Consider the following 16,584-nt stretch of genomic DNA (forward strand, 5'->3'; position numbering starts at 1 on the left):
TAGACAGCTCTGAGGACCACACATCTCCTATAGACAGCTCTGAGGACCACACATCTCCTCATATAGACAGCTCTGAGGACCACACATCTCATATAGACAGCTCTGAGGACCACACATCTCCTCATATAGACAGCTCTGAGGACCACACATCTCCTCATATAGACAGCTCTGAGGCCCACACATCTCATATAGACAGCTCTGAGGACCACACATCTCCTCATATAGACAGCTCTGAGGCCCACACATCTCCTCATATAGACAGCTCTGAGGACCACACATCTCCTCATATAGACAGCTCTGAGGCCCACACATCTCCTCATATAGACAGCTCTGAGGCCCACACATCTCATATAGACAGCTCTGAGGACCACACATCTCATATAGACAGCTCTGAGGCCCACACATCTCCTCATATAGACAGCTCTGAGGCCCACACATCTCCTCATATAGACAGCTCTGAGGACCACACATCTCCTCATATAGACAGCTCTGAGGCCCACACATCTCCTCATATAGACAGCTCTGAGGACCACACATCTCCTCATATAGACAGCTCTGAGGACCACACATCTCCTCATATAGACAGCTCTGAGGACCACACATCTCCTCATATAGACAGCTCTGAGGACCACACATCTCATATAGACAGCTCTGAGGACCACACATCTCCTCATATAGACAGCTCTGAGGACCACACATCTCCTCATATAGACAGCTCTGAGGACCACACATCTCCTCAGAGAGACAGCTCTGAGGACCACACATCTCCTCATATAGACAGCTCTGAGTACCACACATCTCCTATAGACAGCTCTGAGGTCCACACATCTCCTATAGACAGCTCTGAGGACCACACATCTCATATAGACAGCTCTGAGGACCACACATCTCCTCATATAGACAGCTCTGAGGACCACACATCTCCTCATATAGACAGCTCTGAGTACCACACATCTCATATAGACAGCTCTGAGGTCCACACATCTCCTATAGACAGCTCTGAGGACCACACATCTCCTCATATAGACAGCTCTGAGGACCACACATCTCCTCAGAGAGACAGCTCTGAGGACCACACATCTCATATAGACAGCTCTGAGGCCCACACATCTCCTCATATAGACAGCTCTGAGGCCCACACATCTCCTCATATAGACAGCTCTGAGGCCCACACATCTCATATAGACAGCTCTGAGGACCACACATCTCCTCATATAGACAGCTCTGAGGACCACACATCTCATATAGACAGCTCTGAGGCCCACACATCTCCTCATATAGACAGCTCTGAGGACCACACATCTCATATAGACAGCTCTGAGGCCCACACATCTCCTCATATAGACAGCTCTGAGGCCCACACATCTCATATAGACAGCTCTGAGGCCCACACATCTCATATAGACAGCTCTGAGGACCACACATCTCCTCATATAGACAGCTCTGAGGCCCACACATCTCCTCATATAGACAGCTCTGAGGCCCACACATCTCCTCATATAGACAGCTCTGAGGACCACACATCTCATATAGACAGCTCTGAGGACCACACATCTCCTCAGAGAGACAGCTCTGAGGCCCACACATCTCCTCATATAGACAGCTCTTAGGCCCACACATCTCATATAGACAGCTCTGAGGACCACACATCTCATATAGACAGCTCTGAGGACCACACATCTCCTCATATAGACAGCTCTGAGGCCCACACATCTCCTCATATAGACAGCTCTGAGGACCACACATCTCCTCATATAGACAGCTCTGAGGCCGACACATCTCATATAGACAGCTCTGAGGCCGACACATCTCATATAGACAGCTCTGAGGACCACACATCTCATATAGACAGCTCTGAGGCCGACACATCTCATATAGACAGCTCTGAGGACCACACATCTCATATAGACAGCTCTGAGGTCCATACATCTCCTCATATAGACAGCTCTGAGGCCCACACATCTCATATAGACAGCTCTGAGGCCCACACATCTCATATAGACAGCTCTGAGGACCACACATCTCATATAGACAGCTCTGAGGACCACACATCTCCTCATATAGACAGCTCTGAGGACCACACATCTCATATAGACAGCTCTGAGGCCCACACATCTCCTCATATAGACAGCTCTGAGGACCACACATCTCATATAGACAGCTCTGAGGCCCACACATCTCATATAGACAGCTCTGAGGACCACACATCTCCTCATCTGAGGCCCACACATCTCCTCATAGACAGCTCTGAGGACCACACATCTCATATAGACAGCTCTGAGGACCACACATCTCCTCATATAGACAGCTCTGAGGCCCACACATCTCCTCATAGACAGCTCTGAGGACCACACATCTCATATAGACAGCTCTGAGGACCACACATCTCATATAGACAGCTCTGAGGACCACACATCTCATATAGACAGCTCTGAGGCCCACACATCTCCTCATATAGACAGCTCTGAGGACCACACATCTCATATAGACAGCTCTGAGGACCACACATCTCATATAGACAGCTCTGAGGACCACACATCTCATATAGACAGCTCTGAGGCCCACACATCTCATATAGACAGCTCTGAGGCCCACACATCTCCTCAGGTAGACAGCTCTGAGGACCACAGAGAACTCTGTCACTAACCCTGCACTGAGCTCACGTCTCTAACAAGACGTTTTATAGGCTCTTTATTCATGTGTTTTACCACAAGATCAAAGTCCAGACTTCAAAAGGGCTGTCAAGGTAAATGAAGACCTCAGATTCCCAAGAGGAGCACTGTGATCTATCCTCTACTATATTCATGTATTACTATCAGAGCTACTGTAACTACTCACAGATCAGCTCCCATTCTAGACACTTCAGCCTCCCATACTGTGTGTGTGTGGTGTGTGGTGTGGTGTATGTGGTGTGTGTGGTGTGGTGTGTGGTGTGGTGTGGTTTGTGTGGTGTGTGGTGTGTGTGTGGTGTGTGTGGTGTGGTGTGTGTGTGTGTGTGTGTGTGTGTGTGTGTGTGTGTGTGTGTGTGTGTGTGTGTGTGTGTGTGTGTGTGTGTGTGTGTGTGTGTGTGTGTGTGTGTGTGTGTGTGTGTGTAGTGTGTGTGTGTGTGTAGTGGGTGTGTGGGTGTGGTGGGTGTGTGTGTTCCGTACCAGAGCAGTGTGGTAACGAGCCGCTCCACTGTCCACCCAGCTGACACGTGCGTGTTGTGTTACCGATCACCGTCCTCTGTCCAATACAGCTGAACCGAATCACCGAACCCACCGTCCGACGGTCACCGGAGATCTGGGCGTAAGGGGGCATGCTGGGACGGTCGCACAACACCACTAACCAATCACAGGAGAGGATAGAAATGGAACAATCAGAACAAAGCATAGAAAGAACCTGACCAATTTTACATGTTTAATTTTACTGGAGATATAGCTACAGTACTAACCTGTACTTCCTGAACAAGCCGAGTAAATATACCTGGTTGGCCTGTACTTCCTGAACAAGCCGAGTAAATACACCTGGTTGGCCTGTACTTCCTGAACAAGCCCAGTAAATATACCTGGTTGGCCTGTACTTCCCGAACAAGCCCAGTAAATACACCTGGTTGGCCTGTACTTCCTGAACAAGCCCAGTAAATATACATGGTTGGCCTGTACTTCCCGAACAAGCCTAGTAAATATACCTGGTTGGCCTGTACTTCCTGAGCAAGCCTAGTAAATATACCTGGTTGGCCTGTACTTCCTGAACAAGCCTAGTAAATATACCTGGTTGGCCTGTACTTCCTGAACAAGCCCAGTAAATATACATGGTTGGCCTGTACTTCCTGAACAAGCCCAGTAAATATACCTGGTTGGCCTGTACTTCATGAACAAGCCGAGTAAATATATCTGGTTGGCCTGTACTTCCTGAACAAGCCTAGTAAATATACCTGGTTGGCCTGTACTTCCCGAACAGACCTAGTAAATATACCTGGTTGGCCTGTACTTCCTGAACAGGCCTAGTAAATATACCTGGTTGGCCTGTACTTCCTGAACAAGCCTAGTAAATATACCTGGTTGGCCTGTACTTCCTGAACAAGCTGAGTAAATATACCTGGTTGGCCTGTACTTCCTGAACAAGCCGAGTAAATATACCTGGTTGGCCTGTACTTCCTGAACAAGCCTAGTAAATATACCTGGTTGGCCTGTACTTCCTGAACAAGCCTAGTAAATATACCTGGTTGGCCTGTACTTCCTGAACAAGCCTAGTAAATATACCTGGTTGGCCTGTACCTCCTGAACAAGCCTAGTAAATATACCTGGTTGGCCTGTACTTCCTGAACAAGCCTAGTAAATATACCTGGTTGGCCTGTACCTCCTGAACAAGCCTAGTAAATATACCTGGTTGGCCTGTACTTCCTGAACAAGCCTAGTAAATATACCTGGTTGGCCTGTACTTCCTGAACAAGCCAAGTAAATATACCTGGTTGGCCTGTACTTCCTGAACAAACCTAGTAAATATACCTGGTTGGCCTGTACTTCTTGAACAAGCCGAGTAAATATACCTGGTTGGCCTGTGTTAATATCCCATGGTCTGTGTGTGTTAATGGTGTGTGTGTTATAATATCCCATGGTGTGTGTGTGTGTGTGTGTGTGTGTGTGTGTTAATATCCCATGGTGTGTGTATCTGGTACTCACACAGACACTTGGGCAGTGTTCTATCCCAGGTGCCGTCTCCCTGGCAGGACAGAGTGCTGGTTCCCAGTAGGTAGTAACCAGGGTTACAGCGGTAGGACACGGAGGTCTGGAAGCTGTAACGACCAGGGCCTTCAGATGTCACCTGTCTGACGCTGTCCTCCACGTGACCTGGCTCTGTGCAGTTCACAACTAGAGGACAGAGGGAGGAAGAGGGGAAGGGGTCAAATTAGTAGCACTTTAAGAAGAGCTGATGTGTGTGTGTGTGTGTGTGTGTTTACAAGCAGGAGCACACACACACACACACACACACACACACACACACACACACACACACACACACACACACACACACACACACACACACACACACTTGAACGTAGATTACATACTGTACGCATGCAGACACATTTCCATATCTCGAACATTGAATATGGTGTATAACATACTGTCATGACGTTGGCCTGTTGGTAAGGTTTATGACCCCTCCCATAAATACCTTTCTCCCTTCCCTCTCTCTCTTGACTCTACACAGGGACTCTTGAATAGCCTTTTTGTTAAACATAGAGAGTCTGGGAACATAAAACATGTGAAATGAAAGGAACCATATTTTGGTAATAGAACCAGTTGAAACATTATGACTGATGACAGGACGACCTAAACTGTATCTGGGATTGTCTACACATTATAGTTATCAGATTCACATGGAATTGTTGCGCAATTCAAATGTTTAAATATAAAATTATTGGTGAAAAGATGAAATGTAATTTTAGCTTCCAAATGAGAGATTTGGGGTTTTCATAAGGTTAGAGCTCTGCTCAATCACTGGCCCGCCCCTGTGAAGAGACATGGGCTATAAACTATGAAACACACCCTTCTCCCTCCACTATATAAGCCCTTGACGAAAATGTAACCTTCTGTTCCAAGGACGTGAGGACGACGGTCCGATGTCAGAAGGATTCAGATAATAACTACAGAACGAAGCCAACCGCAGCGTGAGCTTTGGTTGCGAATGGTATGGACTTTGAACTCTTATTCGCTACAGAAGTGATACCTCCTAGCCCTTTAGTTAGCAGCGGCCGCTGTAAACGTGGGCTAGGAGAGGACAGACAGAGTATCCCGTCTACCACCCAATGACGACACTACAATGTTTCCCGTTCACCACCAGAGACACTCTTCAAAGGACTCAGTTGGGCAACACGGCCTTCCATCTACCACCAACCTACTGAAGTGCAGCTCAGAGTAAATATTCATTGCATTTTCCTTTTCCAAATGGGCAGTAATTTAGAATCCATAAGATACTGTATTTACGATAGTGTAGCTGCCTTCGGCCTGATAGAGACATCGCTTCTCCCTTTGTTCCTCAGTCTTCCCGCTTTTTCACTCAAACCCAAACCCCTTTTCTTTGGGTAACCAGCTGTCATATCTGTTCCGTCCGCTAGGGACTTTTTCCTTTATGATGTCATTTGTAATCAAGGTGTGTTTCATTCTGTGTAGATGTAATTCTGTGTGATTTAGTTAGGTATTTAGTAAATAAATCATTTAACCCAATTTTGTATTCCTGATTCAACTTGTTGACCAGGGTTCGTGAAGATAACCAAAAATTATACGATGTTCAGATGAGACCGAATGAAGGTGACTATTAATATTGACCGCTATTGATGTAAAATATTACTAGGTCTTTAAGAGTTCATTCGGAAGATAACAGCTCTATAAACATTATTTTTTGGTGCCCCAACTCTCTAGTCAATTACATTTACATGATTAGCTCAATCAGGTAATATTAATTACAGAGAAAGGATTTCATAGAATAGCATGTCATATCACTTAATCCGGCATAGCCAAAGACACGACAGTAGCAAGTGCATCTGTGTTCAAGTTGTATTTCTGTGTTACTATCACTTCCTCTACCCACACATTCTTCCCCCAAACCACCCACACATTCTTCCCCCAAACTACCCACCCATTCTTCCCCCAAACCACCCACCCATTCTTCCCCCAAACCACCCACTCATTCTTCCCCCAAACCACCCACCCATTCTTCCCCCAAACCACCCACCCATTCTTCCCCCAAACCACCCACCCATTCTTCCACCGAACCATCTACCCATTCTTTCCCCAAACCAGCCACCCATTCTTCCCCCAAACCAAAATTCTTCCCCCAAACCACCCACCCATTCTTCCCCCAAAATAACTACCCATTCTTCCCCAAAACACCCACAGATTCCTTCATCCATCCACTCATCCATCCATTAATCCCCTCATCCATCCCAGCATCCAATCCATACACTCATCCATCCATCCACTCATCCATCAATCCATCCACTTGTCCGTCCGTCCGTCCACCATCCATCTACCCACTCATCCATCCAGCCAGCTGAACTATAACACAGGAAACAAACCGTGGGTTCATTAGAAGGCTGCTACCTGCTGGCCCCTGTAGCGCTGGGAGAAGGTGATGGAGAGAAGGAGGAAGGGAAGGAGGGAGAGAGTGATGGATGGAGGGAACACAGGACTGCTTGGAATGACAGACACTGGGAGGGATGCGGGGAGGATAGACAGAGAGGAGGCCGAGAGACAGAGGCAAAGGTAGCACGGTAGAGGCAGAGACAGAGACAGATAGAGACAGAGAGAGGTAGAGACAGACAGAGGTAGAGGCAGAGGCGGAAAGACGTAGAGACAGAGGTAGAGACAGACAGAGGTAGAGACAGACAGAAGTAGAGACAGACAGAAGTAGTGAGAGACAGAAGTAGAGAGAGACAGAAGTAGAGAGAGACAGAAGTAGAGAGAGACAGAAGTAGAGGCAGGGACAGATACAGAGGCAGGGACAGAGGTAGCATGGTATAGACAGACAGATAGAGACAGACTCTCTCTCTCTCTCTCTCTCTCTCTCTCTCTCTCTCTCTCTCTCTCTCTCTCTCTCTCTCTCTCTCTCTGTGTCGCTCTCTCTGTGTCTCTCTCTCTGTGTCTCTCTCTCTGTGTCTCTCTCTCTGTGTCTCTCTCTCTCTCTGACTCTCTCTCTCTCTTCCACGCTAGCAACCTGGCCAAAACTGCTTCATCATCCTCAATTACCGCAACATTAAATCATCCACAAATAGCTGGTATAATAATATACTAATAATATATTCCTTTATGAATAATGCTGACCTTTAGAGCACACAATTTACAACCTGAGGTGGTAATCATCATTTATATACTCTATACTTATCACGGTTTAGCATAATATAGCATAAGGGTTCTGATTAGGCTTCACATTGACTACGTTTTGTCTTGGGGGTATCCTAAGAACAGTGGGCTGGAGCAACGTTGATATTTTCTTTAACTTATGCGGGTCTCCTGAGCACACAGGAATAAAGAGAGAAAAGCAAAACAGGAAAAGGGCAAGTTAGAGAGAGAGAGACAGAGATTCAGAGAGAGGGAGAGCGAGAAAGAGAGACAGAGACAGAGATAGAGAGAGAGAGATAGAGACAGAGATTCAGAGAGAGGGAGAGCGAGACAGAGATACAGAGACAGAGATAGAGACACAGAGAGAGAGATAGAGACAGAGATTCAGAGAGGGAGATAGAGACAGAGAGACAGAGAGAGACAGAGAGAGAGACAGAGATAGAGGGGGGAGAGAGACATACAGAGAGACAGAGAGAGAGACAGCGATAGAGAGGGGGAGAGAGAGAGAGACCGAGAGAGAGACAGAGAGAGGGGGAGAGAGACAGAGAGAGAGACAGAGAGAGAGATAGAGAGAGACATAGATAGAGAGGGGGGGAGAGAGAGAGAGACCGAGAGAGACAGAGACAGAGAGAGACAGAGAGAGAGATAGAGAGACAGAGACAGAGAGAGACAGAGATAGAGGGAGGGAGGTATAAAGAGGGGAGGGTTAGAGAGAGAGAGAGAGAGAGAGAGAGAGAGACAGACAGACAGAAAGACAGAAAGACAGACAGAGAGACAGACAGCAGACAGCAGACAGCAGACAGACAGACAGACAGACAGACAGACAGACAGACAGACAGACAGACACAGAGAGAGAGAGAGAGAGAGAGAGAGAGAGAGGCATCTCTCCACAACGTTTCCCACCTAGCTAATGTGTGAAAGTGTGATTTTCCCTGTTCTGTTTTTCACACAGGCAGACACATACACGTACGCTATCCTTTTTGGATAAAACTAAATATATTCACATATCACCAAATAACTGATTAAAAGGTCTACATAGCCTCAACAGAACTCTATAGGTGCTATTACACCATGGTGTAACTATGACAACTTCCGGAGGACGTCCTCCAACCTATCAGAGCTCTTGCAGCATGAACTGACATGTTGCCCAACCAATCAAAGGATCAGAGAATGAATCTAGTACTGAAAGCATATATAAAATGTGGTGAGTAGTTGACTCAAAGAGAGAGAAAAACAATAGTTGAACAGTTTTGAATGAATTCATTTCTTCCAAAACTAAGAAGAAGCAAGAAAGAGAGAGATTTCATATGTTAGGCTACTTTAGCCCTGCTCAAACAAAGGGAAGTTTTTGATTTTAGTAATTTATTACTGCCAGAGTAAGTGCGAAACTGCTTACTGACTGTACACTGCATGATCATAGCAGGTTTACTAATGTGCTAGTTCTATTAGCTACAGTTGAAGTTAACCTTAGCCCAAAAATATTTAAACTCAGTTTTTCACAATTCCTGAAATGTAATCCTCGTAACAATTCCCTGTTTTAGTTCAGATAGGATCACCACTTTATTTTAAGAATGTGAAATGTCAGAATAATAGTAGAGAGAATGATTTATTTCAGCTTTTATTTATTTCATCACATTCCCAGGGGGTCAGAAGTTTACATACACTCAATTAGTATTTGGTAGCATTGCCTTTACATTGTTTAACCTGGGTCAAATGTTTCGGATAGCCTTCCACAAGCTTCCCACAATAGGTTGGGTTAATTTTCGGCCATTCCTCCTGACAGAGCTGGTGTAACTGAGTTAGGTTTGTAGGCCTCCTTACTCACACACTGTTGGGGAATAATCAGAATGTGTTGGTAACATAGGTAAGATGTTTTAGTGTTCATCATATGTTTGTAAGTTACTTCTCATCAGAATGTTGTTTTTGTATAATACTGTGGTGGGGGTTGCAGTATCTGTTCCATATCAAAGACTAAGTTGCTTGGGCCGGAGAGAGGGGACAGGTCAAGCGTGTATCTCTTGGCTCCACAATGTCTGTGTGCCAGTCAGTGTGTCTCTGTGATCTTGTCAAGATAGGATGGATTTGATATATGCCTGTTGATATGGAGGATTTGTTTATTTATTTGTTTATGGTTCTGAGTTTGAGAAGAGAACATCGTTTAGGAGACAAAGCTGAACGGTGAATTATGCCAATGCTGTCTGGCTATGTGTCTTTTGCTATTAAAGGATCTCAGTTGCAATGTGTAAGCACTTTTGGAGAATTGAGGGACTCTCAGAGAATTCATTGATAGACACTGAATTGATCTGAGAGTCACAGGGTTGTGATAGAGCTCATATAATTAAAGATGGACTTTGATAACTAACTCTGACGTGTGGTTTGATCTCATGATTTGGTAAATAGAGGAAATTTCCACGACAACACACTTTGTCAGTTCTGCCCACACAATTTCTATAGGATTGAGGTCAGGGCTTTGTGATGGCCACTCCAATACCTTGACCTTGTTGTCCTTAAGCCATTTTGCCACAACTTTGGAAGTATGCTTGGGGTCATTGTCCATTTGTGGAGTGGTTCATAGTCTTGGTTGTAACAACCTCATGATGGGTACAGGGACAACTAGAGTATCATGTAGTAGCCTGAACCTATCGATGTTACATTGGACAGGGTGAATGGAATATGAATGTCCGTCATCCATTATGCTGTAATTGAAAAAAGGCCGTGCTCATTAAAATACAATATCATCATCCATCCTCATCATCCTCGCTCCGACCGCCACTGGTACACACACATATATATATATACATACGCACAACACACGCACGCAAACACACACGAGCCAAGATAAAGGACAGAGAAGGAGGTTGGAGAGAAGGATAGGAAAGAAGGAAAGGAGAGAAGGATAGGAGATAAGGAAAGTACAGAAGGATAGGTGAGAGGGATAGGAGAGAGGAATAGGAGAGAGGAATAGGAGAGAGGAATAGGAGAGAAGGAAAGGAAAGAAGGAAAGGAGAGAAGGATAGGAGATAAGGAAAGGAGATAAGGAAAGGATAGGAGAGAAGGATAGGAGAGAAGGATAGGAGATAAGGAAAGGAGAGAAGGATAGGAGAGAAGGATCGGTGAGAGGGATAGGAGAGAGAAAATAGGAGAGAAGGAGAGGGGGGAGAAGGAAAGGAGAGAAGGAAAGGATAGGAGATAAGGAAAGGAGAGAAGGATAGGAGAGAAGGATAGGTGAGAGGGATAGGAGAGAGAAAATAGGAGAGAAGGAGAGGGGGGAGAAGGATAGGAGAGAAGGATAGGTGAGAGGGATAGGAGAGAGGAATAGGGGAGAAGGAGAGGGGGGAGAAGGAAAGGAGAGAAGGAAAGAGACAAAAGGGAGAATGAGGGATGAGGCAGATGTCATCAGGCCACTTAGATGTCTACTGAGAGTGAATATAGAACGGAGACAGGGAAGGGAAGCGAGGGGAAAACTGTAATTAAGGTGATCAATCTGACAACAAAAATATCCCAAAGCTGCTAAAAATCTAAACCAATCAATTTGTCACCGACAACAACAGGTGTAGACTTCACTGTGAAATGCGTGCTTAGGAACCCTTCCCAACAACGCAGAGTTTAAAAATAAATAGTAAAACAAGAGGAATAAAATAGAAAAGAATGGAGCTACATACAGGAAGTACCAGATAAATGTGGAGCTACATACAGGAAGTACCAGATAAATGTGGAGCAACATACAGGAAGTACCAGATTAATGTGGAGCTACATACAGGAAGTACCAGATCAATGTGGAGCTACATACAGGAAGTACCAGATAAATGTGGAGCTATATACAGGAAGTACCAGATCAATGTGGAGCTACATATAGGAAGTACCAGATCAATGTGGAGCTACATACAGGAAGTACCAGATCAATGTGGAGCTACATACAGGAAGTACCAGATCAATGTGGAGCTACATATAGGAAGTACCAGATCAATGTGGAGCTACATACAGGAAGCACCAGATAAATGTGGAGCAACATACAGGAAGTACCAGATCAATGTGGAGCTACATACAGGAAGTACCAGATCAATGTGGAGCTACATACAGGAAGTACCAGATTAATGTGGAGCTACATACAGGAAGTACCAGATCAATGTGGAGCTACATACAGGAAGTACCAGATAAATGTGGAGCTATATACAGGAAGTACCAGATCAATGTGGAGCTACATATAGGAAGTACCAGATCAATGTGGAGCTACATACAGGAAGTACCAGATCAATGTGGAGCTATATACAGGAAGTAGCAGTACCAGATCAATATGGATCTATATACAGGAAGTACCAGATCAATGTGGAGTTATATACAGGAAGTACCAGTACCAGATCAATGTGGAGCTATATACAGGAAGTACCAGATCAATGTGGAGCTATATACAGGAAGTACCAGTACCAGATCAATATGGAGCTATATACAGGAAGTACCAGATCAATGTGGAGCTATATACAGGAAGTACCAGTACCAGATCAATGTGGAGCTATATACAGGAAGTGCCATATACAGGAAGTACCAGATCAATGTGGAGCTATATACAGGAAGTACCAGATCAATGTGGAGCTATATACAGGGAGTACAAGATCAATGTGGAGCTATATACAGGAAGTACCAGATCAGTGTGGAGCTAAATACAGGAAGTACCAGATCAATGTGGAGCTATATACAGGAAGAACCAGATCATTGTTTAGCAATATACAGGAAGTACAAGTTCAATGTGGAGCTATATACAGGAAGTACCAGATCAATGTGGAGCTATATACAGGAAGTACCAGATCAATGTGGAGCTATATACAGGAAGTACCAGATCAATGTGGAGCTATATACAGGGAGTACCAGTACCAGATCAATGTGAAGATATATACAGGAAGTACCAGATCAATGTGGAGCTATATATAGTGTGTATATATAGTCTAGTGAGTGTGTAAATAGTGTGTGTATATAGTCTAGTGAGTGTGTATATAGTGTGTATATATAGTCTAGTGAGTGTGTGTATAGTGTGTATATAGTCTAGTGAGTGTGTGTATAGTGTGTATATAGTCTAGTGAGTGTGTATATAGTGTGTATATATAGTCTAGTGAGTGTGTATATATAGTCTAGTGAGTGTGTATATATAGTCTAGTGAGTGTGTATATAGTGTGTATATATAGTCTAGTGAGTGTGTATATAGTGTGTATATATAGTATAGTGAGTGTGTATATAGTGTGTATATATAGTCTAGTGAGTGTGTAAATAGTGTAGTGAGTGTGTATATAGTGTGTGTATATAGTCTAGTGAGTGTGTAAATAGTGTGTATATAGTCTAGTGAGTGTGTATATAGTGTGTATATAGTCTAGTGAGTGTGTATATAGTGTGTATATATAGTCTAGTGAGTGTGTATATAGTGTGTATATAGTCTAGTGAGTGTGTATATAGTGTAGTGAGTGTGTATATAGTGTGTGTATATAGTCTAGTGAGTGTGTATATAGTGTGTATATAGTCTAGTGAGTGTGTATATAGTGTGTATATAGTCTAGTGAGTGTGTATATAGTGTGTATATAGTCTAGTGAGTGTGTATATATAGTCTAGTGAGTGTGTATATAGTGTGTATATAGTCTAGTGAGTGTGTATATATAGTCTAGTGAGTGTGTATATAGTATGTATATCGTCTGGTGAGTGTGTGTGGAGTCTGTGAAAGATTGTCAGTGCAGATAGTGTGGGAAGCTTTAAATTACTATTTAGCAGTCTTATGACTGCCTGTTGGTCCAACAACCGATGCTCCAGTACCATTAGCCGGGTATCAGGTGATGTCAGGTGTCAGAGGAAGGCTCGAATAATTGTTTAGGATTCCAGCCACCAAAGCTATAGACTTTTCATTCTGATACTGTCTGGCTAATGATTAGTGATGTTTTCCTAAAGAAGTTAAATCTGCTTCATGTTTTGTTTTCTTGCCAACATACTAACGAGTATCGTCTCAGTCCTACTTCCCACAGATACCCCCCTACTTCCCACAGATACTCCCCTACTTCCCACAGATACCCCCCTACTTCCCACAGATACTCCCCTACTTCCCACAGATACCCCCCTACTTCCCACAGATACCCCCCTACTTCCCACAGATACCCCCCTACTTCCCACAGATACTCCCCTACTTCCCACAGATACTCCCCTACTTCCCACAGATACTCCCCTACTTCCCACAGATACCCCCTACTTCCCACAGATACCCCCTACTTCCCACAGATACCCCCTACTTCCCACAGATACCCCCTACTTCCCACAGATACCCCCTACTTCCCACAGATACTCCCCTACTTCCCACAGATACCCCCTACTTCCCACAGATACCCCTACTTCCCACAGATACCCCCTACTTCCCACAGATACTCCCCTACTTCCCACAGATACCCCCTACTTCCCACAGATACCCCCTACTTCCCACAGATACCCCCTACTTCCCACAGATACTCCCCTACTTCCCACAGATACTCCCTACTTCCCACAGATACTCCCTACTTCCCACAGATACCCCCTACTTCCCACAGATACCCCCTACTTCCCACAGATACTCCCCTACTTCCCACAGATACCCCCTACTTCCCACAGATACTCCCCTACTTCCCACAGATACCCCCTACTTCCCACAGATACCCCCTACTTCCCACAGAGACTCCCCTACTTCCCACAGATACTCCCCTACTTCCCACAGATACCCCCTACTTCCCACAGATACCCCCCTACTTCCCACAGATACTCCCCTACTTCCCACAGATACTCCCCTACTTCCCACAGATACTCCCCTACTTCCCACAGATACTCCCCTACTTCCCACAGATACCCCCTACTTCCCACAGATACTCCCCTACTTCCCACAGATACTCCCCTACTTCCCACAGATACCCCCCTACTTCCCACAGATACTCCCCTACTTCCCACAGATACCCCCCTACTTCCCACAGATACTCCCATATATTCTCCTTCGTGGAGACACCTTCTCCCTTTTCTTCCCACAGATACTGCCATACATTACTACACACCCCATTCAAACTGAAGAAGGACATTGCCGAGACTCTCTTCTCCTTTCTTCTAAAAAGTTCATATATTTTCTATCATTATTCTCTCCTCTTTTAAATCACCCTCATAACTCCATCAGGGATTGGCTCTGTCACACGAGGGCCATGGCCTCATAAGCTGTCCCTTTCTGTGCCTGTCAGAATAAAACCCTGAGCTGAGGGGGCTTTGAGACAGACACTGTCTGGAAAATGCAAACCAAATTTCACCAGGCTAAATTAAACGATCATGCTTTTGTCCTCTCAGTTCTACTGCTTCGGAGAGAAGACCAGGCGTACGGCATCGAGCACTCTCAACCATTGCTACCTCCCCCGGCTACAAGGCCCTCCCCCGCCCTCTCTTCGGCAAATCAGATCACGCCTCCATTTGTGGTGATCACTGTTCAATGTTGGTCTGACCAATCGGAATCCATGCTTCAAAGATTGCATTGATCAAGCGGGCTGGGAAGTGTTCCGGGTTGCCTCTGAGAATAGTATTGATGTATACACTGACTCAGTGACTGGGTTTATCAGAAAGTGCATAGAGGATGTTGTTCCCATGGTGACTGGGTTAATCAGGAAGTGCATAGAGGATGTTGTTCCCATGGTGACTGGGTTCATCAGAAAGTGCATAGAGGATGTTGTTCCCATGGTGACTGGGTTCATCAGGAAGTGCATAGAGGATGTTGTTCCCATGGTGACTGGGTTCATCAGGAAGTGCATAGAGGATGTTGTTCCCATGGTGACTGGGTTCATCAGGAAGTGCATAGAGGATGTTGTGCCAACTGTGATGATTAGAACTTAACCAAACTGTGGATAGATCGTAGCATTCACGCAAAACTAAAAGCGCAGACTACCACATTTAACCACGTCAAGGTGTCTATGGGACATGGGCGTGTCCAAACTACCACATTTAACCACGTCAAGGTGTCTATGGGACATGGGCGTGTCCAAACTACCACATTTAACCACGTCAAGGTGTCTATGGGACATGGGCGTGTCCAAACTACCACATTTAACCACGTCAAGGTGTCTATGGGACATGGGCGTGTCCAAACTACCACATTTAACCACGTCAAGGTGTCTATGGGACATGGGCGTGTCCAAACTACCACATTTAACCACGTCAAGGTGTCTATGGGACATGGGCGTGTCCAAACTACCACATTTAACCACGTCAAGGTGTCTATGGGACATGGGCGTGTCCAAACTACCACATTTAACCACGTCAAGGTGTCTATGGGACATGGGCGTGTCCAAACTACCACATTTAACCACGTCAAGGTGTCTATGGGACATGGGCGTGTCCAAACTACCACATTTAACCACGTCAAGGTGTCTATGGGACATGGGCGTGTCCAAACTACCACATTTAACCACGTCAAGGTGTCTATGGGACATGGGCGTGTCCAAACTACCACATTTAACCACGTCAAGGTGTCTATGGGACATGGGCGTGTCCAAACTACCACATTTAACCACGTCAAGGTGTCTATGGGACATGGGCGTGCCCAAACTACCACATTTAACCACGTCAAGGTGTCTGGGAACATGGGCGTGCCCAAACTACCACATTTAACCACGTCAGGGTGTCTATGGGACATGGGCGTGTCCAAACTACCACATTTAACCACGTCAAGGTGTCTATGGGACATGGGCGTGTCCAAACTACCGCATTTAACCACGTCAAGGTGTCTATGGGA

General features: G+C 45.3%; 1 protein-coding gene across 1 annotated transcript in view; it reads right to left on the reverse strand.

Moving 5' to 3' along the window:
• The window catches only part of LOC118378371 (CUB and sushi domain-containing protein 1-like), a 926,375-nt gene that overhangs the window by 146,732 nt on the left and 763,059 nt on the right, over nt 1–16,584 (reverse strand). The window contains 2 exon segments of the mRNA XM_052471760.1: nt 3,150–3,323; nt 4,665–4,853. Coding sequence (XP_052327720.1) covers nt 3,150–3,323; nt 4,665–4,853 — 363 coding nt within the window.

This window comes from Oncorhynchus keta, chromosome 19 (genome assembly GCF_023373465.1).
Source record: "Oncorhynchus keta strain PuntledgeMale-10-30-2019 chromosome 19, Oket_V2, whole genome shotgun sequence".
In the NCBI taxonomy this organism is placed as follows: Eukaryota; Metazoa; Chordata; class Actinopteri; order Salmoniformes; family Salmonidae; genus Oncorhynchus; species Oncorhynchus keta.